Source organism: Bos indicus x Bos taurus, chromosome 9, assembly GCF_003369695.1.
Source record: "Bos indicus x Bos taurus breed Angus x Brahman F1 hybrid chromosome 9, Bos_hybrid_MaternalHap_v2.0, whole genome shotgun sequence".
NCBI classification, from domain to species: domain Eukaryota; kingdom Metazoa; phylum Chordata; class Mammalia; order Artiodactyla; family Bovidae; genus Bos; species Bos indicus x Bos taurus.
Genome location: NC_040084.1, coordinates 44,695,750 through 44,719,583, shown reverse-complemented (window position 1 = coordinate 44,719,583; position 23,834 = coordinate 44,695,750). Strand labels below are relative to the sequence as shown.

General features: G+C 41.6%; 1 protein-coding gene across 1 annotated transcript in view; it reads right to left on the bottom strand.

The window, feature by feature from the left end:
• The window catches only part of PREP (prolyl endopeptidase), a 132,511-nt gene that overhangs the window by 88,374 nt on the left and 20,303 nt on the right, over positions 1 to 23,834 (bottom strand). Inside the window, exons 3-6 of the mRNA XM_027551311.1 lie at positions 17,807 to 17,940; positions 16,613 to 16,743; positions 13,612 to 13,821; positions 9,202 to 9,323 (exon numbers count right to left, since the gene is read on the bottom strand). Coding sequence (XP_027407112.1) covers positions 9,202 to 9,323; positions 13,612 to 13,821; positions 16,613 to 16,743; positions 17,807 to 17,940 — 597 coding nt within the window. The remainder of the gene's footprint in view (positions 1 to 9,201; positions 9,324 to 13,611; positions 13,822 to 16,612; positions 16,744 to 17,806; positions 17,941 to 23,834) is intronic.

The window sequence follows — 23,834 nt, the reverse complement described above, 5'->3', positions numbered from 1 at the left end:
TGGTTGCTTGACTTTTCCCATTCTCACAACTGCTATGATGACACAGTACCGGTTCCAGAGAGCTATACCTAACATACTCATTCTTAAGTACACACCTCACAGACAGCAGCATTTGTAGGGACGCGGCAGTCTGCTGAAGCACTCGTTCCCCTAGCTGCAGGGCGCTGGAGCAGACAGCACTCAGCTGAGAACCTCAGGGCCTTGTCCTCCCAAGGACATATTCTTTTGGGCTCATCCCACATGCAGAGGTACAAAAGCCCCAATCCCTCACTCCTAGTTAGGCAAATGCTGAAGTGCTAATAACCTAGCTCATAGGAGCTCCCTGTAGGGTTGGCCGAAACCCCTGTCATGACTTACTCAACTTCTCCCCTTCTACCTTCACTCCCCACCATCAGTCAGTTCAGTCACTCAGTCGTGTCCAACTCTTGGCAACCTCACGGACTGCGGCAGGCCAGGCTTCTCTGTCCCCAGCATAGGCAGATGTTTTAAAAGCACTCCCACTAAACCTGACCTGTGACACCATGCAAGGCATTATCTCACCTGGTTTCTCATCCTGACATATTTTATACTATTCAAAGGAAACCTTCTAAAGTGAGGCTTCTGGTTTTGAAGAGGGACACCCAGTCAATAATAGCTGCCATGTGCATTTCCAGTTATCAAAAGGAAGGGCATAAAATATGGGGTTATCAGACTTTATACTTTCGTTAAAGAAGCCACATTAATTCACTGAGAAAATTTAACTGTGTGTACTGTGGTATGGAGCCTCACTGAGACAGTATATTTACCAAGGAAACCTTTGACAGACATCACACAAACATCACACAAACTATTCAATGGTGTATGTATTTTATACTTTATTCTGTTAGATTCACATGTGCTGTTCCAACACACACATGACTCAGCACATTTGGGAATACAATCCCTACAGTCAGCTGCCAGCAAACATGAAATTTAGAGATAAGCAGGAACCAGGACAAACCTCAGGGAATCTAGCCCCAAATAATAGGTTTTTACGGAATTTCTTGAGTGAACACCTCACGGAGGTGTCACCGCGATCCATTCAGACCAGAGTCTGGGTCAGGCTGCTCTGTGTTCACAAGCAGTCAGCATTTCTACCACTCGCTCATTTGAGGCTTTTTTAAAAAAATAGGAAATCAACCAAAATAAGTGTTAAATTAAACTAATACACTGACAATAGCAATTTCTCTAGAGAACAGGATCTTTGTATTTTAAACAATAAACTTATTACTAGCATAAAAATCCTGAAGTAGATGAATCTGGTTATTTTTAGTCTCAATATAGTAAAAAAAAAACAGCTGGGCTTTCCAGATGACCTGAATAAGCCAGCTTTTCTTCATGCACCTCTTATTAAGAGAAAATTGACAGACGATCACTTCTTAATGTTTTAAACTCTCAACCTTAATGTTTTAAATTTCCTCCAAAACTGTCTTCCAAAACATCAAGACACATAACTAATATTTACATATATACAGAATATGTGGACTTTCATCAAACTTATTATCCTTTTCAAAAAAAAAGCTCTTAACTGTTTTATGCTAGAGCTTCTGGACTCCATGGTTACATAGTCTTGTGTTAATAACCAAATCTTCACGGACATGACATTTCTTTAATATGTATCATTTTTTCTACTTAGAAACCAACAAGAAGAGGGTGGAGGAAGTTTTTTCATAACTTGAAAGTACATGCACTTTTTCAAAGTGAGAAAAGTCTTTTATATATTACCACAAAGAATTAATTGCATGTATAAGAAAAGTACACTGAAAAGCAGCGAGACTTAAAATTGCCTGGGAAGTTAACAAAAGGAGTGACAATGGATTTTAATAGCATTTGAGAGCTAACCATGTTCCTCTCAGAGCAAAAAACTATCAATTTTATTTCATAGACTCTTTTGGATTCTTTTCATAGTAGTTGTGAATCATAGCAACTTATCTTTAATATTATGTATGTTTCCAAAACATAATCTAGGAAAACTTTCAAATGTCAAACTAATCACCTAAAGGGACAGCTTTTCATTTATGGGACTCATTATGGATTTGTTATAAAAACAGGAGACAGTATCAGCAGCAGACACACCGGGTGGTCATTTATAAGCAGTGTGATAAGCACTGACATAAACATTTCTAATGGGTAGTCCTGAAATCAGCTTTCCCAATACTGGGTGCTACCACAGCAAGGAGGGAGAAAAGAAAGAAACCCCAGCACTCTAGAATATGTTGTTGCGTATGCCAGAAACAGATATATAAGAACATTCTAAGAGAAGAAAACACATTCAAAGTAAAATGGGCAACGGAGGTCTCAACATGTTATAGTCACTCTTTCTCATCTACCTGATTGTTTCTCTGGCACATGAGCCTGGTTATATAAGAATTGACTGTTCTCTTTTCTCCCCTACTGAGTTGTAGGGTGGTTGGTTGGGGGCAGCTGAGAAGCTGAGAAAAGTGATGATCAACAAATCCAATTTTCTAAGGCAAAAACAATTCTCCCCCATCAGAAGCTGTTTCATGAATTCAGAGCAGTGCCCCCTGCAGCCTTTCTCACATCCAGGTCTTTAGTTTGGCTTCCTGGCTTTCTGCCTTCCCCACCACGCTCTGCCCTGCGTGTCCAGCAGCATGACGGAGCTTATTGCTTCGTGCAATGCCAGTGAAAGAGAGGACGAGAGTGGTGAGCCTTGGACACACACGGTCCGATCAGGAGTACCCCCAGGACTGAAACAAGGACCGCTTCTCCTGAGATGAACAGACGGAATCCGTCTTCAGGAGCCAGGGAAAGTACACCCCCTGGGATAGCACAAGGGGTGAAGGGTCACCCACCAGCACATATGCTGGCAGCCTCAGGTTCAAGCACCAAAGTTAAGGTCAAGAGGACAAAGGTGTCCTTAAAATGGCACACAAACTGAACATGATGGGAAGTCCGTCATGGATCACCCCCCGCCCGAAGCCTCTCTGTCAACTTAAAAATGTTTATTTAGTGTAGTTTACTACAGACAAACATCCTCCATCAGGGCCAGAGCCTGCCCATCTCTGCTCCTATGTACCACCTGACCCTGGCACAGTGGTGGACCTAGGGTAAGGGCTTCTAGGTATTTGGGGAGTAAATACGTGAACTGTGTTGACCAGGAAGAGAGCTGCCGAACAGTTAATGCTCAGGGCCAAAACTATCCAAAAGAAAGGGGCAGGTGAGGCAGAGTTTCCTGAGGAACACTGGACTCGACTGCGCTTGCCCTATAGGGCTATGCTGGGCACACCAGTGTCTACAGGATCTTTATGTGCATGAACCTCAGCAGCAGAAGAGGGAGTACAGAAATGTACATCCTGAATGCCCACAAAGAGTTAAGCATTAGGTAACGATTTTACACGTTGACATATGTGTAACATATACAAACATGTACACAAACACAGTTGACCCTTGAGTAAGATGACTCTACTTACACACGGATTTTTTTCAACAGTAAATACTACAGTGCGACAAAGACCAGGATTGGTTGAATCTGTGGATGTAAATAGTGGACATGGAGGAACAACATATACAAAGTTCTTAAGTTATTAGGATACTAACTTAATAATCTGATTAAGTTATTAGGACCCTTAACCCCCACACTGTTCAAGAGTCAGCTGTATGTGCATATCTTAATTACTAGGGATCACAGTGAACATATGAAGATGGTTTATGCAGACATGTGATAAACATTAAGATCAGTATTTGTTGTTTAGTGGCTCAGTCATGTTCGACTCTTTGTGATCCCATGAACTGTAGCCCACCAGGCCCCTCTGTCCATAGAATTCTCCAGGCAAGAATATTGGAGTGGGTAGACATTTCCTTCTCCAGAAGATCTTCCCAACCCAGGGATTAAACTTGTATCTCCTGCTTGGTAGGATTTTTTACCACTGAGCCACCAGAGAAGCCCAAGGGATTACCTTTGTTAAAAAACAAACCTCCCCCGTTCCTAACTTCCCCCAAGAATTAGGTACAACAGAATTAGGTCCTCAGTGTAGGATTCAGCTGTATATCACAAAGAGGCTGGGCATTTTCTCTTTAGTCCCTGCTAAAGGGATGTGATGTGTTTTCAGAATCTATACTCCAGAGCACCCTCTGCTGGGAGAAGTGTCTCAAAATGCTTGCTTTGTGTGCATGTGTGTTTTTAACGCTCTACAAATCACTTTAAAATAGATTTGGGGTGGCGTGGGGCGGTGGAGTGGAGGGTGTCCAAAAGAATCTTCTAAAACATGGTTTTTCTTACCCTCCCACAACCCTGCCCTCCAACAGAAACCTCACAGTCTACCTTACATAATAACTGACATCACTGTCCCTCCAAGCCAGATGCCAGGTATGTTTCATGTTACACCCAGGAGGCATAAGGCAGCTGCAGTTCTGTGATCCCAGCAGCTGGAGGTGTGCAGGGACCAAGGGCAGAAGGCCTGGGCTGGCAGGTGAGGAGGGCAGTGCTGAACACTGCCTGCACATCCAGGATGGAGGGACCGGTGGACATGGGTTCTCCTGGAACAAGAGGCACCAGGAGGGCAGCTGGTAGGTAGCTCCAGGCACCTGGAAAGGTCCCTGCTGAAAAAGGATGGAAAGCAGGGGCGGCAGAGAGGCAGGAACCTCAAGGGAATTTTGCTGAGAGGAGAAGGTTTGGGGGAAGGGAAGATGATGGCCAAGGTCAGCCAGAATTTAAGGTTCACACGAGGGAATGCGTGGTTCCAAAGTCCAGAGGTTCCCAGAATTGAGGGGATCTCACTGCAAAAGGAGGCCACAAAGAGCTGGTGCCAGGCACCAGTCATGACTGAGAGCCACGAGGAGACAGGGACAAACAGCTCCAGAGGAGTAAAAGTTCCCTTCCCCTTCTCTAACTCCTCCCCCGTTGGCCACTGGAGAATCTAAAGCACCATGAAAACATACTTGGAGAGCTGATGTGACCTGCCCAAGGCCACACAGACAGGACTAAAATTAAAATCTCCTGATTTGTGCTCCAGTCCACCCCTGTCACTAGAGTGACGGATCCTCCAATGAGAGATGCTGTTAGGTGTATTCACAAAATACTAGATTCAAAATGACAATCCCCAGTGGCTCAGATGGTAAAGAATCTGCCTGTAATGCAGGAGACTGAGGTTCAATCCCTGGTTCCAGAAGATCCCCTGGAGAAGGGAATGGCAACTCACTCCAGTATTCTTGGCTGAAGAATTCCTTGGACAGAGGAGTCTGGCGGGCTATAGTCCATGGTGTCATCAAGAGTTGGACATGACTGAGTAACTAACACAAAAGGCAACTATTGAAAAATAAAAGTAACAACCACAGCACGTGCATTTGGAGTGTGGATATGATTGGGACTACTGCTTTCCTCTAAGGTGCAGGTCACTAAACAAACACTGTTAGAAGACTTCCTGGTGGCCCTGTGGTTAAGACTCCATGCCTCCACTGCAAGGGTACAGGTTCAATCCTTGGTCAGGATACTAAAAGATCCCATATGTCACAAAGTGCAGCAAAAAAAAAAAATTTTTAAAAAAAGGAGTTGGGGGTGGGGTTGTTAGGAAACCATCTGCTTCATGTGCAGTGAACACCCTGAGCAAGCTCTGCACCAGGCATGGTACTTCTGGTCCAGCCAGCCTATAGCACACCTGTTTCTTGGACTGTCTTGGGATTTATCACACGTCATTGACAGGTACAAGAAACTCCCACATTGAGACTTTTTGCACAACCTAGATTTTTCTGACCTGGAACTGAATCATCAATTCAGGGTAGACCCAGGCTTCTGTAGGCTCAGAACTATAGCATCCGTGTTTAAGGGACGAAGGTATTCTTTCATGTAGCCAGAAGTTCCTCTCAGCAGGACCTGCCCAACTCACTCCGGCCACTGAAAGGGTGACATCTAACAAAATCCCTCAAGCAGCTGGAATACAGCTTAATGAAATCTACACGCAGTTTGTGTCTACTAAGCCTACCGGTTTGCTTACGACTTCCTCTGCACAATTCGCTCATCAGGGCGCTCATCCAGTATAAAGTTCCTCAGGACTCACTGGACACATCTCATGAATTTCTGTTTTTCTATTTAACAACTTCATTTATTGCTTCTGTGCAATACAGATGCAGCTCTCCAATTACTGCTGCTGCTGCTAAGTCGCTTCAGTCGTGTCCGACTCTGTGCGATCCCAGAGATGGCAGCCCACCAGGCTCCTGTGTCCCTGGGATTCTCCAGGCAAGAACACTGGAGTGGCTTGCCATTCCTTCTCCAATGCATGAAAGTGAAAAGTGAAAGTGAAGTCGCTCAGTCATGTCCGCCTCTTAGCGACCCCGTGGACTGCAGCCCACCAGGCTCCTCCGTCCATGGGATTTTCCAGGCAAGAGTGCTGGAGTGGGGTGTCATTGCCTTCTCCGTTTACTACCATTCTTTAAATGGTCATTCCTGCTGTTTTCACATGACCTCTTACCTTTTGTCAAGGGAGGCAGAGGGCATGCTGATTAAGAAGATACAGGCTGTGGGTCTAACATACCCAGCAGGCAATTCCAATCATAGATTTGCAAGCTAATCATACTCGCAGGTATTTTATTTTGTCTATGCAATGAAATGATCACTGTTCTCTAAAGGTTATGGTAAAGATTATACTAGATGAACTACACAGAGTGAATACCTACTGAGTGAATGATAGAAGGATCACTCAAACTATTTAAATTTGCTTTTCCTTTCAGTTGCCTAGCCACAGAATTGAATATAAATATATATGTTAAATGCAAATACGATATGTTTCAACTGTTATTTTTAAAAACTGGCTACTAATAGCAGCATTATTCACAATCGTGCTGTGGAAACACCTCAAGTGTACTTACAGATGACTGGATAAGCAAAGTGTAGTACATGTACACAATCGAATATTATTCACTTTTTAAAATGATGGAAACTCTGACACATGCTATAACATCTAAATAAACCCTGAAGCTCTTATGCCAAGTCTGTGCTCGGTTGCTTCAGTCGTTTCCGACTCTTTGCGACCTCATGGACGACAGCCCGCCAGGCTCCTCTGTCCATGGGGATTCTACAGGCAATAATACTGGAGTGGGTTGCCATGCCCTCCTCCAGGAGATCTTCCCAACCCAGGGATCAAACCCAGGTCTCCATCACAAATGGATAAATTCTATATAATGACATTTACACAAGGTACCTCGAGCAGTCAAATATATAAAGAGACAGAAAGTAGAATGGTGGTTACCAGGGCCTGGGCAGAAGAGGGGATGAAGAGTTATCATTTAATGCATACAGAGCTTCAGTTTCACAAGATGAAGAAGTTCTAGAGACAGACAGGGGTAACGGTTGTGCAATAATGTGAACACACTTAGTGTAATTGTACTCTATAAATGATTAAGCTGATAAATTTAGTTGATGATTAAACTGATAAATTTTATGTTAACTATACTTTACCATGATTTTTAAAAACAAAAACAAACAAAAAAAACTAGCTGCTTCAATTAAATGCTAGTAAAGAGATGTGAGCAAGGAGTTACATGTGTATTCTGCAGTGAAGATTGTTTTCTTTCAGACTAATTTGTTAAGATCAGTATTCTGGAACTTACTTTTAGTTGCATTTCATTGTATCAATAAAATAATTTTACCTTTATTAAAATACATCTGCTATAATGTTTCTCCATCAACATCTCTCCCCACAAAAGGTGAAAAGAAACACATGAACTAACATGACATTTTCTGGGGTAGTATATTTACCTTCCTAATTGTTTCACTCAAATGAAGATACAAATTTATATCATTTTATAAACAAACACCTACTATCTGCAGAATGCAGAAGCCTTAGGTGTGAGGAGAAGCTGGACCAAGATGAAAACTTAGTATAATAATCTACAAAGAGTCAGAAAAACCACAGAAACAAATATGTGAGAAAAATGACAACAGTAACTATACAAGAAAAGCTTGTAGGATGGGAAGTTAGGTGGGGAAGACAAAGCATGAAAGAAGGGCATAACTTCAGGTGATAATATATAAGTCCTATAAATTCACTGTAAACACACTGTGTTAAAGTCTGGCAAACTTTTTCTAGTAAGGGCAAGAAAGTATTTTCAGCTTTTTGGGCCATGTGGCCTTCTGTGGCAACAAGTCAACTCTGCTATTATAGCCTGAAAGCAGCCACAGAGAGTAAGTAAACAAACGGGTGTGGCTGTGTTCCAAGAAAACTTTATTTACAAAAGCTGGCAGCAGGCCAGATTTCAGTTGTGGGCAACAGTTTGCCAACTATGGTTCTAGAGAAACAAAATAAATAAAAGGACAATGTGGAATAAAGTGGATTAATGAATGAGGACTGAAATACCGTGGATTCCTATTCCATCCCCCAGTGAATCAGACCCATGTTCAGAAGTTCACATCTAAAATGCCCTTTCATACCAAAGTTCTAACTATATCCCAGAGAAGACATAAGAGGCTCAATGGACTAAAAAGTTTCTAGTGAATCGCTCACTCCCAGTAAGAATGGGGTGATAGCTCTCCTATATGAAAACATTGAGAATGCTTTTATATCTTAAAAAAATATATATTTCATATATATATATATATATATATATATATATATATAAATGAGCTGACAAAAGCCTAATTCTTATTCTAAGCATTTTTAAGTTTTTTTAACAGCTGATTCTCAAGATGCAGAATAAAATCTGAGAGAGTAACTACAAAGATGTATCACTTCACCAGAGGCTCTTTCTTTTCAAGACCAGGAAGGTATGAACCATCTGTGAGATGCGTAAACATCCAAAAGACACACTTTTGAATGTAAAAACAAGTAAACAAGAAGCATGAAGAGCACCGCTGTATAAAAAAGAAAAGCAAACACTCTTCGCCCTCACTCTCACTTGTGTAAAAAGAGACTTCTGGACGAAAACTCTCTTCATCTCTGAGATTAGGATCAAGTTTTGAAATATTCATGTTCTACTTTGCATTACTTTGTACTTTTACATTTTTACCATAAGCATGTATTACTTTTAGTACTGAGATTTTTATGTTGAGATTACCTTTAAAAGATTTATCACCTTCGCTATTAAGAGTACACTTGAGGTCTAATATTTTTAACAAAAGAATATTCAACTTCTTTCCCACTATCCATAAGGATCACCATGTAAAGAGAATATTTATATACACAATCCATGACAGATGCTATTTGTGGATAAAATTTCATGGTAGTACAATACCTCAGCTCCACCCATCCACTTAGGCTCATCAGGAAACTCAGCACACAAAATATCTTCTGACTGATCAGTCCCCAACACATGGTAGCAGAGCTTTTGGTGGAGATTGGTGGATGTTTCTGTGCCTGAAGGGGTTAAAAATGTACACTGAAACGCAGCTGACAATTTTAAGAAAATCTATTCTTCCCACAGTAGACAATGCTAGAAGCATCTAAAAAGCTAAGTATCTGGTTATAGGATTATCCAATACAAAGTCAATATACCATAGTTAATCACTTTTCTATATACTAGCAATGAAAAAGTGGAATTTGAAATTAAAAACACAATACCATTTACATTAGCAGTTCCCCAAATGGAATGCTTAGGTATAAATCTAAGAAAATATGTATAAGATATATAGGACAAAAATTACACAACTGATGAAAGAAATCAAAGAATAAATCAACAGAAAGATATACTCAATATCTTATGGAAGACACTCAATATTGTCAAGATGTCAATTCTTTTCAACTTGATCTACAGATTCAGTGCAATCCCAGTCAGAATCTCAGCAAGTTATTTCGTGGACATGGACAAACTGATCCTAAAGTTTACGTGGAGAGGCAAAAGACCTGGAAGAGCCAACACAATATTCAAAGAAGAGAACAAAGTTGGAGCACCTTCACTACCCAACTTCAAGATTTATTACATGGAATCCAGACAGGGTGGTATTAGCAAAAGAACAAACAGATCAAGAGAACAGAGTAGAGAGCCCCACATAAAAAAAGTCAATGGATCTTTGATAAAGAAAAAAGGCAATACAGTGAAGAAAAGACAGTCCCTTCAACAAATGGTGCTGTAACAACTGGGCATCCCCGTGCAAAAAATGAATCAAGACAGAGGCCTTACACACTTTGCAAAAATTAACCCAAAATGGATTGCAGGCTTTATAATGCAAATGCAATCAAGAAACTCCTATAAGAGAGACCTCCCTGGTGGCCTAGTGGTTAAGACTTCATGCTTCCACTGCAGTGGGCATGGGGTTTGATCCCTGGTTGGTGGACTGAGATCCCACATGCTGTGTGGTCCAAAAAATTAAAAAAACTCCCCCAAAACTTCTAAAAGATAACGCAGAAGAAAACCTAGATGACCTTGGGTCTGGTGATGACTTTTTAGATACAACACCAAAGGCATGAAAGAAATACTGATAAGTCAGACTTCATTAAAATTAAAACCTTCTGCTCCATGAAAGACACTGTTAAGAGAATGAAAAGACAAGCCACAGATTGGGAGAAAATATTTGCAAAAGACACATCTGATAAAGGACTGTTATCCAAAATATACGAAGAATTTTAAAAACTCAACAATAGGAAAACAAAGACCAAAATAAGAAAACAGATTTTAAAAAGGGCCAAAGACCTTAACAGACCTTAGCCTCCCAAAGAAGATACAGGAAAATAAGCATATGAAAAGATGCTCTGCAGCATGCGTCAAGGAATTGCAAATTAAAACAAGGAGATGCTACTACATACCTATTAGAATGGCCAAAACCCAGAAAACATCACACCACCAAATGCTGGCCAAGATGTGGAATAACAGGAATTCTCATTCATTGCTGGTGGAAATGTAATTGTACAGCCACTTCAGGACATAGTCTGGCGGTTTCTTACAAAACTAAACATAAAAGATGCAGAAACTATGTTCACTGGTATTTATCCAAATGAGCTGCAAACTTAAATCAACACAAAAATCTGTACACAGGGGTTAACAGCAACTTTATTCATAAATGCCAAAACTTGGAAGCAACCAAGATGTACTTCAGAGGTGAATGGATAAACAAACTACAGTACATCTAGACAATGGAATGTTATTCAGTGCTAAAAAGAACTGAGCTACCAAGCCACAAAAACATATGGCGAAACTTAAATACACATTAGTAAGTGAAAGAAGTCAACCTGAAAGGCTACATACTATATGATTCCAAGTATATGACACTCTGGAAAAGGCAAAGTTATAGGGACAGTAAAAATATCAGTGGTTGCCAGGGACTGGCAGAGGAAGGAAGGATGCACAGGTGGAACACAGAGGATTATGAAGGCAGTGAAAATGCTACAATGCTGGATGCATATCATTATACATTTGCCCAAACCGAGAGTGAACTCTGATGTCAACTATGGATTTGGGGTGATTATGATGTGTCCATGTAGGCTCATCTATTGTAGCCTCTGGTGGGGATGTTGATAATGGGGGAGGCTATGCATGGATAAGGAACAGAGGGTATATGGGAAATCTTGGTACCTTCTACTCAATTCTGGTGTAATCTAAATCTGCTCTAAAAGATGAAGCCTACTCATAGCTACAGAGAACAAACGGGTGGTTGCCAGAGGGGAGAGGGGTGGGAGGATGGGCAATATAGGTAAACAGGATTAGAGGTGCAAACTTCCCATTCCCAAATAAATGTCACAAGAATACAATGTACAGCACAGGGAATTTAGTCAACAATTTGTAATAACTTTGTATGGTGACAGATGGTAATGACTTATGATGATGATTATTTTTATAATGCATAAAAATACTGAATAACAACAACAACAAAAGATTAAGTCTATTTAAAAAAAAACAGAGGGTTAAGTATCAGTTGATTATCACCCTAGAAATAATCACACATATTTGCTGATTTTGGATGTTTGATAAAATGTTGAAGGTTGATAAAATGTTGAAGGAAAAAAGAAAAAGGATACCATCACATGAAAAAAAAAAAAAGTTTTACAGTACTTGGTGATTCTCCATGGGCTTTCTAGGAACACTAGTAAGAAACACAGGACCAGAATTGCTTAGCCTCACTCAATAAGTCCTCTACCACACAAGCTGAGAGGCTGTTGAGGTCTTCCAGACAAGAGGACAGCAAAATTACAGCTGGGAGATGTTGGTTTTCTTAAATCAACCACGGTTACTAATTATAACTATTTCTGCCAATGGAAGTTGAGGTTAAATAATAATTTTCATGCTTTTCCAGAAGTTAACTTAGTAACACTGTCCTCTAACAAGAAACAGCTAGTGATAAACTTTTTTGGTCTCCTGGGACTTGGAAACAACCCTTTTCTAACTCAGTAGCACTCTTAACACAGGCAGCTAATTCAGTACACAGAGCACAGAGAGCTTTCTTTAGCCAGCATCCTTGAATAAAAAGCCTACTCTTAATTCCTCCTGTAGTTCATTGGTTGAACCAAGAAAAAGGTACTACAGTAATCTAATCAAAGGCAGCAAAAGCTAACTGTAGCTGAAAAAAATGAAAAGCATAATAGACTCACTCCCAACTCATCTTGGGGGAAAAGAGAAAAGAACATGTATCCCCAACGATATAGCAATTCATGGCAAGGGGACAGCACGTGCAGGAGAAAGCACTGGACTAGCCTTGCTTCCTGCTAGCCCACACACTGCAAAAAGTAACTGAGACCCTGCACCCCAGCTCCAAATCTTCAGCAAACAGATGGTAAAACCCACCTGTAAAGACCAACCAAGACAACATGAAAATGCTTTACACCACATGGAAATAAGGAGTAGCATAAAGAAGATGATGCTGACAGCTTGTACCAGTAAGGTACAAGCTATAGTGTCCTTCCTACCTAGGAAGGTGAGAGGTGAAGGGAAAAAAGGGGACCAGTTGCACATAACAGGATCTCTGTGCAACTCAAAAGGAGAACACATGCCCCGGAAGTTAACAAGGACAAAAGTGTCAAGACAAATGTGACCAACAGATGACCTGCAACTTCTGAGAGGAAGAGATGTGATTACTGTAAAACTTTATCATCACTCATTAAACCTCATTAAATAAGTCGGTTTTATTTTTTAAAAAAATCCATTTTCTCCATGACCCTCTTGGGAGAGAGACTACATCTGTGAAGAATAGACACTGCAATAAAAATGGCTCCAATTTTTCACAATTCCCTGTATTTGTCTCCCTACCCTTGAATGGCCCTGTGGCTTGCTTTGGCCAAAAGAAAGCAGTGAAGTGATGTTCCAGGAGCAAGCCCAGGCATCAAGGAGGTCGTGCCTTTCGGCTCTCTCTTGAAGAGCTGTTGTGCACACAAGCCCGGGCTGGCCTGCTAGAGGATGAGACCACATGGAGCATCATGGAGGCCCCAGACATGTTCAACTGACTGGCAGCTAATCACAGGTACATGACAGAATTCAGCTACACCCAGAACTGCCTGGCCAATTTGCAGACTCACGAGCAAAAATAAATGGTCATTATTGTGAACCACAAAGTTTTGGCAGATCTGTTACACAACAATGGTAACAGATACAACATCCTTCAAGGAAACATGGTTCTAGACCAAGCAACCTCTATGCAGGGTCTAGCTTCTTCTCTAAGTTATGTGGAGACACACTTCATTTCATGAAAAAGGTGCTTCATCTCAAGTCGCAACCTACCATCACTTTTCCCATCCTGCTGCGGGTATGCGTTGTAGAACATCCCCTTCCCGTCATGGGTCCAGGCCATACAACTGAACTTGACTCTTTCAAGCACATCTGGAAGCTCTTTGGCACCATCGACTTTCATGAACTTGATGGTCACCCAGTCGGAGCCGCTGGCACTCAGACCATAGGCAAAATATTCACCATCCTCACTGAATGCATAGCCTAAGGGACACATGAGAAATTGTCAGTGAACATGGGAACTCAACTCCCAGCCTTGCCCACTGTCCGCCATGCTGACAAGGGTTTTCCCATCACATATGGAGGCAGAAAGCGGCAACAGGAGGAGCAGGAAACTGGTAATGAGAATCCTGGGGCTCACCCAGGACTTGCAGGAATTTGTCTTATGACCTTGGACAAATTCTCTAACCTTTCCAAATATGACCACTAGGATGCTTCCATTTAAAATTTTCTATAATTCAATAAGTAGCTCATTTAAAAGCAGAGCTCATCTGGGATTTCAGCATATTTTATTTATATTCAGAGGGAGGGGAAAGGGAGGAAGGAAACTGCTTCTAGAGTAATGACTGAATGTAACAGAACTAAACTAGAACCATTATCTAATTTTTGGAATGGATTCCAAACTACTTGAAATCACTCCTTCCGACCTCATTTTCTGAGAATTGCTAGCACGCAAGGATTAACATTCACACCATCTGACAACCAAAAGCCCAGGTAAATGAAGCCCGAGGGTTTGCAGTGAAGACTCACGCAGTGCATATTTCAAAAGTGACAGTGAAAAATAAGGCAAGCAACACCGCAGATGAACGAGCGCACCACGCCCCACTCTCTGGGGCTGTCACAGACTGAACGTCCTAACCACTGTGGGATGCTTCCTGACCAATATTTATGTTTCCATTGGCTTTTATGATCATAAAGAATGTGTAATATTTGGCACCAGGCACCAGAGATATCCTCTTATGATGTCTGCTAACCTTCACTGGAGGCTGAAAATCATCCTAAGAAACCAAACTACTTTCAGAGGTTTCCTACTATTTTGAAAGGAACTTCTATGAGTGAAAAATAAAGTTAAAATTTCATAAAACCTATTTATTAATCATTTATAATTCCTATAAAGCATCCAGGCTCATATGTATATAAATACAGAAAAGGGTCAAGAAAGTAATGGAGTAAATATTCATTTCTTTTTGTCTGCATAAGTTATATATAATTTAAAAAATTTCAGGGAAAATGCAAATAAAATATTTTGACTTTAAAATGTATATTTTAAAAAAATCATACACTATAAAAAGAATCTGAATGTCTGTTGTTGTGTTAGTTGCTCAGTTCAGTTCAGTTGCTCAGTCGTGTCCAACTCTTTGCGACCCCATGAATTGCAGCATGCCAGGCCTCCCTGTCCATCACCAACTCCCGGAGTTCACTCAAACACACATCCTTCAAGTCAGTGATGCCATCCAGCCATCTCATCCTCTGTCGTTCCCTTCTCCTCCTGCCCCCAATCCCTCCCAGCATCAGAGTCTTTTCCAATAAGTCAACTCTTCGCATGAGGTGGCCAAAGTACTGGAGTTTCAGCTCAGTCGTGTCCAACTCTTTGCAACCCCATGGACTGTACTTGCCAGGCCCCTCTGTCCATGGAATTCTCCAGGCAAGAATACTGGAGTGGGTTGCCATTTCCTTCTCCAATAATATGGTCTTCAGAAAACTCAAAGACTGAGACCAAGTTCCATGTCTAATTTACCATGTTATCCATCGGGGCCTGTATGTGACAAACATTACAGAAAAAAGTTTTTGGAATGTATTATTGAAGTGAGAAACAAGAGCCTGTTATAATGAAGTCCTTCTGGGTGAGTTGCAAGATAGACTTTGGTTAAAATGAAGTGAGTTTCTATTTAGAGTATATTACTGCACAGTATCAGTGTATTAAATTCTTTCACAACTCTAAGATCAAATTTAACAAAGAATACTCACAATAAACTTGCTGGCGTCTTATTTCCAATACTGATTATGATTACTCTCAGTACTAATTAGACTAAGGATCATCATTTACATATACAGCCTAGTCGGGGAGAGGAAGAGGAAGCACTAAATGACTAACTGACTTTATAAAGGGGTCTTTGCACACATCTGCTGAAACAGGGCTCTTTAATTTCCATCTAATCGATTACAGGACTTCAGAGTTCCAACTGCTCAATTTTGTAGGGCTGAATCTACACTTGTGCTTTTTCAAAAATAGAATATGCTGAGCCAACTCAACTAAACATCTAGAATACTAGTCAGTGATGATTCTCAGAGTGTGCAATTTGTAAATCATAGATAGATACAGTGTATAGACAATATTCTTACCCTAAAGTTGGGTGTTTATGGCACAAAACTGGAGTAATCTTATTGACTCTGGAGTTTATTTTGGGGGAAGTTACTTAGGAGACATACAGCAGCTGAATACATATTTTTGCATATAGCAAAACTTATTCATCCTCAGGGGACAAAGGATCAAGTTGTCTAATTTCTACAAGATTGTGTTTTATACTTTTAATCCTAACATCATAACAATCAACTAAATTTTAAAACTCATCAGTTTTTCTTATCAAGGAAGTAGACTTCATATTCTTTCCTGTTTTACATGTACAGTTAAAACATTCTTTGTACAACTTAAATTTCTTTAGGAAGAGAATTAATTTTTTTTCCAAATACAGGTAGGTCGCAGAGATGCTACAGAAAGTGGTGGTGATACTTCAAGATCCCAGAAGCCCTAGAAGCTAATTTAGGTACAGTGTGAATTATTCTCTAGTTCTGCTTCATGCTGTCAGAAGGTGTGACCACTCGTGTGTTCTAAATATACTGTGCCGAAATCAGCTTTCCCGACATTGCATGTGCTTCTGTTTCACAATATGGTTCACACTCTGTCTGGTCTCTCAAGGGTGGGACGACTGCACCCACATCAGAGCTGTCAGCGCGGGCCCCAGGACTCCCGCAGGCCTGGCTACGGAGCCCTCACCTCGGAGTGCCACTGTGCCATCATCGGAGAGTGTGTTGGGGTCGAGGAACACTCTGGCTTCACCCTCTAAAGAATCCTGTACATATAATACTCGTTGGTTCTGCAAACCTGTATTGTAAAAATAGAAATACCTGGGGGACAGAGACGGTCTTTATTTAGTTGTGGAGTAAAACCAAACACATAAAAACAAAAGGAAAAACAACATACAAAGCTACAATTGCACATAGGCTGTGCCAGGGGACTACAGTGGAAGGTCCCACCAGCTCCCTGTACCTAGAATTTGTTACTTGAATTGCTTTAGGTATTAAAACAATTCACTGTGATTCTGCACATCAGCTAAATAAAGGCTGCTTTATATGCTAAAATGAAAACCGATATTCAGTAAAGCAGTAACTTTTTCTTTTCAATGGAGAAGACAGCAGATTTGCTAAAATGTACCAGTTCCCTTCCTTAGTCATGCTCCTAGGGCAAGGGGCGGGCAAACTTTTTCTGTAATGAGCAAGACTGCAAATTATTTAGGCTTTGGGCACCATACAGACTCAATCCTGCAGTTGTGGTATAAAGCAGCCATGAATAACACACAAGCAAATGACCATGGCTGTGTGCCATTTAAACTTCATTTGCAAAGTAGGAGGTGGGCGAGGCTTGGCATGCAGAGCATACTTTGCTGATTTCTGTGTCGGGGGAGTCTAATAATTTCTAAAGTGAATCTGTGGTAGTGGTTCCAAAAAGACTTAAAAGGCGAACAAGAGGCTATGTTTTAAGTGAGTGTCAGAAGGAGAGGAACAAGAGAGGTGAATTAATGGGTGCTCCCTCTTGGCCTACTGCCATTCTTGGATGGAAGAAAGGCATCTAATAAAGTCTTTTCATGTAGCATAAGCCAAAGAGGATTAATTTTAGAGGCAAATAAATCCCCACTGCTGTCTATGAATCATGCTATCTCACCAATTACTAGCCACAAGATAACAACTACTTCCTACAGTCTAGTTTCATCCTAGGACACATCTCTGCCAAATTTCTTAGTCCTTCTTTTAAGAATGTGGACAACAGACCAAAAAAAAAATACTATTTTCATAGTCAAGCATAGAAATGAATTGATTTTATAATGTTTATAAACTGGTAAGTTGTTTGGAATTTGTACTGTAAAATTTAAGGAAAGCAAAAAGAAAATGAAATGAAAGCAAGTTCACATACCTTTTCCCTTTCTTGAAGTGGCAGCTATACTTGGGATAGTCATACAATTCAGTCATTCTCTCTTTGTATAAACCTCTAATAGGACACTGCTCAAGAAACGGCACGGTAATCTTGTTCTGGGCCTCCACGAAAGCCTGGAGAGAAAATTTAAATGAACAAAGCATGTCAGATATAAGATTTTCCACATGCAGTGTTATCCATTAATATTACCAGCAAGGTTCAGCAATTTCACTCCTGGGACTATATCCTGAGGAGACAAAAACATTGTGTTGAGGAGGCATCTGCACCCTCAAGTTGACAGCAGCATTATTTACAACAGTCACAACATGGAAATGGCCAAAGTGTCCCCTGACAGACGAATGAATAAAGAAAATGTGGACGACATACAGACAAGTGTAATCCAGTCATAAGAAAAGTGGGATATCCTGCCATTTGTGATAACACGGATGGAACTTGAGGACATTAAGTCTAACGGAGAAAGACAAATACTGCATGATCTCACTCATATGTGGACTAATGTAAAACAAAACCAAAATCCACAAACTCATAGAAAAATCAGATTTGTGGTTACTAGAGGCAGGAAGGAGATAAGGCAAGTGGGAACTGAATGAAGGTGGTCAAAATGCACAAACTTCCAGTTATAAGATAACTACTAGGTATGTCATGTACAACATGATGACTATAACTGACATTGCTTTAAAAGATATAAATGTTGTTAGAATAAAATCCTGAATTCTCATCCCAAGGAAAAAAAACTTTTTTCTTCTTTCTTTTCCTATCTGAATGAGTTGATGGATGTCAACTAAGATACAAGCAGATCAAATCATTATGCTGTACACCTTAAACTTACACAGTGCTGTACATCAACTGTATCTCAATAAAAGCAGGAAAAAAGATTTTGGAAAAAATGTATCAGCAAAAGCATACTTTCCCTCAATAAATAACAGTAATACTCACACGGCACTCTGTACCAACCAAGTATTAACTCATTTAGAACTCATATTCAATGGAGAAGGTTCTTTTTCAGCCCAACTTTCTGGATGGGGAGACTGAGTCTTCAGTTCAGTTCAGTCGTGTCCGACTCTTTGCGACCCCATGAACCGCAGCAGGCCAGGCCTCCCTGTCCATCACCAACTCCCGGAGTCCACCCAAAGCCATGTCCATTGAGTCGGTGATGCCACCCAACCACCTCATCCTCTGTCGTCCCCTTCTCCTCCTGCCCTCAATCTTTCCCAGTGTCAGGTCTTTTCAAATGAGTCAGCTCTTCACATCAGGTGCCCAAGTCTTAGAGTAGTTCAAAAGGTGACGAACATTGCGCAGCTGGAAAGTGGCAGAGCCAGTTCTTGAATCTGTTCTCAATGAACACACTATTCCACTGCTCAGATCACATGCTGTCAAGAAAGGGCACTCACCCCAGGCCAAGGCTCCTGGCTTCTCAGCAGCCAGTGATCCCCAAATATCAGATATAAAGAAACCAAGCTAGAGATACAAGCTAGAGATACCCAGGTACTATCTAACCAAGCCAGAGATACCCAGGCACCAGCTTATCAATTTTGTTTTTGACAATTTTTCCAAGACCTACTACTCTTGTCAACTTGAGAACTTTGCTAAATGTTGAAACTATAGAGTATTAAAAAAAAAAAAATTGGAAAGTGGGTGGCACTGAGTAAGTTTATTGACAATAATGGTTTGGAAGAAAAGCAAGAGGTAGCCTCAGGAGGTCAGGAGATGCTGGCAGAGGAAGTGACAGTTTCTACAACAGATCAGTTGTATCCAAGCTTAGCCTGTTTATAACTAAGCAGTCAGAAAGTTTATAATACTATAAAATCCGGGCTTCATAATAATTCACATCTGGCTATTAGAAATGAAGCATGAATAAATGTATCAGCCCAACTGAAGGTTGAATCAAATGTCTATGCAAAGGCAAACCGTTTTGATAGGAGAAAACTTCAGGAAATGAACACCTTACTATATTCGGAATGGCACACAAAAGACGCATTATTGCTAGAGTCCATGCAGACTTAAAGGCCCACCCAGCTCAAAATGGTCTTTAAATGGGCTCTCCTACACAAAGCAATGACCCCATGCTGGAGAACCACGATTCTGTGCTGCGAGAAAGCTGCTCTAAAACTCAAGGTTTATAATGTGCTTGAAAACAAGCGGGAAAGAGTATGAGGTATGACTACAGTGATTAACAAGAGTTTTGCAAGAGGATCAATTCAGGAGAAATAAAACGGTTACACGTCACATTTCTCATTTCATTCAAACAGAAAATAAAACTGAGTCCCACAGAAATACAACTCCAACCACCTATCATGAGGGATTGGCAAACCTCACCATGGCCTGCTTTCCTATGGTACTCGAGCCTAGAATAGGTTTTATATTTTTAACAGCTGGGTGCAGGCAAGGGTGGAAAACCTAACAGTGACCTGGGTGACTCACATCATCTAAAATATTTCCTACGTGGCCCTTTACAGGAAGTTTGCTGACCCCACTCTATCTCATTAGGAAGTGTCCACAAAGATACTTTTTGCTTTTTAGTTACAAAATCGATGGACAGCTGCAAAGCCAGGAGGGGCAGCACTCCGGGGTGGGGTGGGAGTGGGGGTGTGGTGTGGTGCGGTGGTGTGTGTGTGTGTGTGTGTGTTGGTACTCTGCGGGGGGTGTAGTGTGTGTGTAGCATTCTGAGGGTGGGGGGGAGTTGAGGGGTGGGTGGGTGTGTTAGTCACTCAGTCATGTCTGACTCTTTGCAACCCCATGGACTGTAGCCCACCAGGCTCCCCTGTCCATGGGATTTTCCAAGCAAGAATACTGGAGTGGGTTGCCATTTCCTTCTCCAGGGATCTTACAGACCCAGGGATCAAACCCAGGTCTCCTGCATCGCAGACGGATTCTTTATCGTCTGAGCCACCAGGGAGGCAAAAGCATTACCTGATTTCATGGGTGAAGTAAACTGGACCTTTTGACATGACCTTCCCTCCTGTCCCTGGCCTCAGTCCACTGAGCTCCTCTCCCAGTCTTTGTCTCTGCTGGGTCACCTGTCGGCAATGTCTGTCCCCACCATCTCTGTGGGAGGTGGGAGCCTGAGCATCTCAAGCCCCATTTACTGCTGGCTCCATGTCACCCTGGGTGTGCAGTCTTACAGACACGAAAGTGGAGGCAGGTGGTAATAAGGTCACCTGGCCAAGGTCACTCAGTGAGTTAGCAACAGCACTGAAGCCAGAGTTATGTTCTTTCAGTCACTGTAACAGTGCCCGAGGCTGACTCCTGGCCCTCGTTTACCTTTTTAAAGGGCTCCTCTTGCTCTGGGTGGAGAACAGACAATGGGGGAGCTAAAGTGGAAACAGGGAAGCTGGTTAGGAGGCTCAGGCAGTAGTCTGGTGAGAGACAAGTCCATGTAGAATGGCCTGTCTCAAAAAGGAGCAGGGCTGGGACAGAGGGGAGGAATGGGAGTGGGGAGAGAGAAGATGGGTAAGCCCACGCTCACATCTTGGTCAGATGGTTGGTTACTAGAAGGGTCTCAGCAGAACGTTCAAGCTTCTGAGGGCTCCCACCCTGAGACCCAGCAGACTGAGAGTCCTAGAAGGGCCCTTTCTACTGGGGGTCCTCTGGGGAAGAAGCCCTGCAGCCTTCATTCCCCTAGTCCTTCTGATTTGTGTTTGGATGAGGCTGCACCTAGGCCTGACCCTGGCTCTAGGAGGACCACAGTGGATCCAGGAGTCATAGATCCTTAGTCAATTTTCCCTGCAAAGGTAAACTGTGCTCACCCGTGGATTCTATGCTGCTTGGCATCTCTCGGTACAATCACAACTGCTGCCACAGAATCCATCTCACACCAAAGCAGGCACACTGGCTTTTCTCATATGAAATGTTCGGAAAACCATCAGAACAGTCATAACAACGCTACCAAATAACCAGGCTCATTATATCCAATATGTCACCCACAAATGTTAGTCAATTACTTTAACTAGAGCAATATTTAAAGACGACACCCTTCCAATATCCAGATGCAAACAATGTTCAAGTTCTTAACAGTCTAAGTTCTATCATAATGTGCATCTTTATAATATGAGCAGGTCCTCTTCATGAAGGTGCAGGTAAAACTTCTGTTAAGGGGTTTGTGAAATTTAGGGTCCCAAAGAATACCAATAATGACTTCTTGGTCATTTATGGATTTAACAGTCTGACTTCTTGGTCTGAAAATTAGAACACATTTGGGGGAAAGGAAGAAGAGGTATAAGGATAATGAAAAGAAAAACTTGAGCAATTGTATGATGATAAAGAAGCAGGGTGAGGAGAATTAAATTACTCTTGTCCGGCAGGAGTCTCAGTATCCAAACTCATACTCCAGGGTATTATTAAAATCACTGAAACTCAAAAGCCCATGAAATGACACCAGCAGCTGAGCTTTTTAAAGAGGATCACGAGTTTAGATTTTATAGCTATGGATGAGTCTGAACACATTTTTCTAAGAATAGTTGCTCAAAGCTAAGAAATCCAATTCACATTTCATTTTGCCTTAACTATTAGAAACCTTGAAAGGGAAGTTTCAGTTATGCAAGACAACTAAATCCTGCTGTACAACACTGTGTTAACAATACTATATTATACACATTAAATGCCATTAAGAGATCAGAATTCGTGTTAAATGTTCTTACCATAATTTAATAAAAAGAAAACACAGCTACCTGGCAAAGTGTTGCTCAGTTTGGGAGCTGGAGATGCCTTTACCTTGACTGTTTCCAGAATTTTTTTCAAGTTGTCCTCACATCAATCCACTAACTATCTCAAGTCCTTTCACAAGCACTAGTCTTACGTATATGAATAAAGAGGATGCATAAGTTACTTATTAAATAGATAAAGTATATAACGAACATAGGGCTTCTGTGGTGGCTCAGTGGTAAAGAATACACCTGCCAAAGCAGGAGACGTGGAAGATCCCCTGGAGAAGGAAATGGCAATCACTCCAGTATTCTTGCCTGGAAAATCCCATGGACAGTGGAACCTGGTAGGCTACAGTCCATGGGAAGGTCACAAAAGAGTCAGACGCGACTGAGCGACTGAAAAACAACACAGAACATCACGATGGGCAATACAGGATTAAAAAGATGAATCACATGCATAAAGATAAAAGCTCTAGGAGAACAAATAGAGGGAAAGCCACTCCCAGGATAGGGTGGAGTGGGCCTCAGAGAATGGGGCAGGCAGGCAGTCCAATGACAGAGGGACTTCCAGCTGGGAGACTGTGGCACGGGTACCATTCGAGTGAAACCAGGGAGAGTGCTACCTACATCCCACAAACCTGGAGGAATTTTAGCTGCAAATTATACATACACGAGGAGGTATATATGTAGGTGTGTGTGTGTACATGTATGTGTATACATACATATGTGTACATATACATATGCACACAAACATGTGCGGATAACACTAACACTCATATATATATATGAGTGTGCTGGTTAAAGCAACTATGATCAAGGCAAGTGGTTGGTGTCACAGCACGGACTGGCAGTGTTTTCTGTACAGTCCTGTGTAAGGAGCTGAGAGCATCCTGGAGGTCAGAAGGGGAAGCACCCGGACCCCTCTCTTTGCTGGAAGTGTAGCAGAATTCAGAAATGACTCCCCAGGTGCAAGGACACACCCCTAAAAAAGACGACAAGAGGTGGCAAAGTTCATCTGGGAGGCTGCAGGACCCAGGGCCAAGAGGGCTGGGTGATCACATGAAAAACTAGAGGCAGGTCGTGCCAAATACAGTGAGAGGCAGCTGCTCCAGGAAACAGGTCTAGAAATTGAGACTATAGAAGAATGGAGGCACGTACTTTACAGGACACACTTAGGAACTGACACCCCACAAATGAAAGAAAAAAGTGCCCCATATTTTGCAGTGTTCTCTGAACATTTACAAACATTACCAGTACATCAGATCAGACCAAAAAGGAAACATTAAATTCCAAGAAAAGCTTGTTTGGGTCATGTTTGTAACTACAATGCCGTTATACTGACCCAGGGAGGTGCCTTTCTCTTC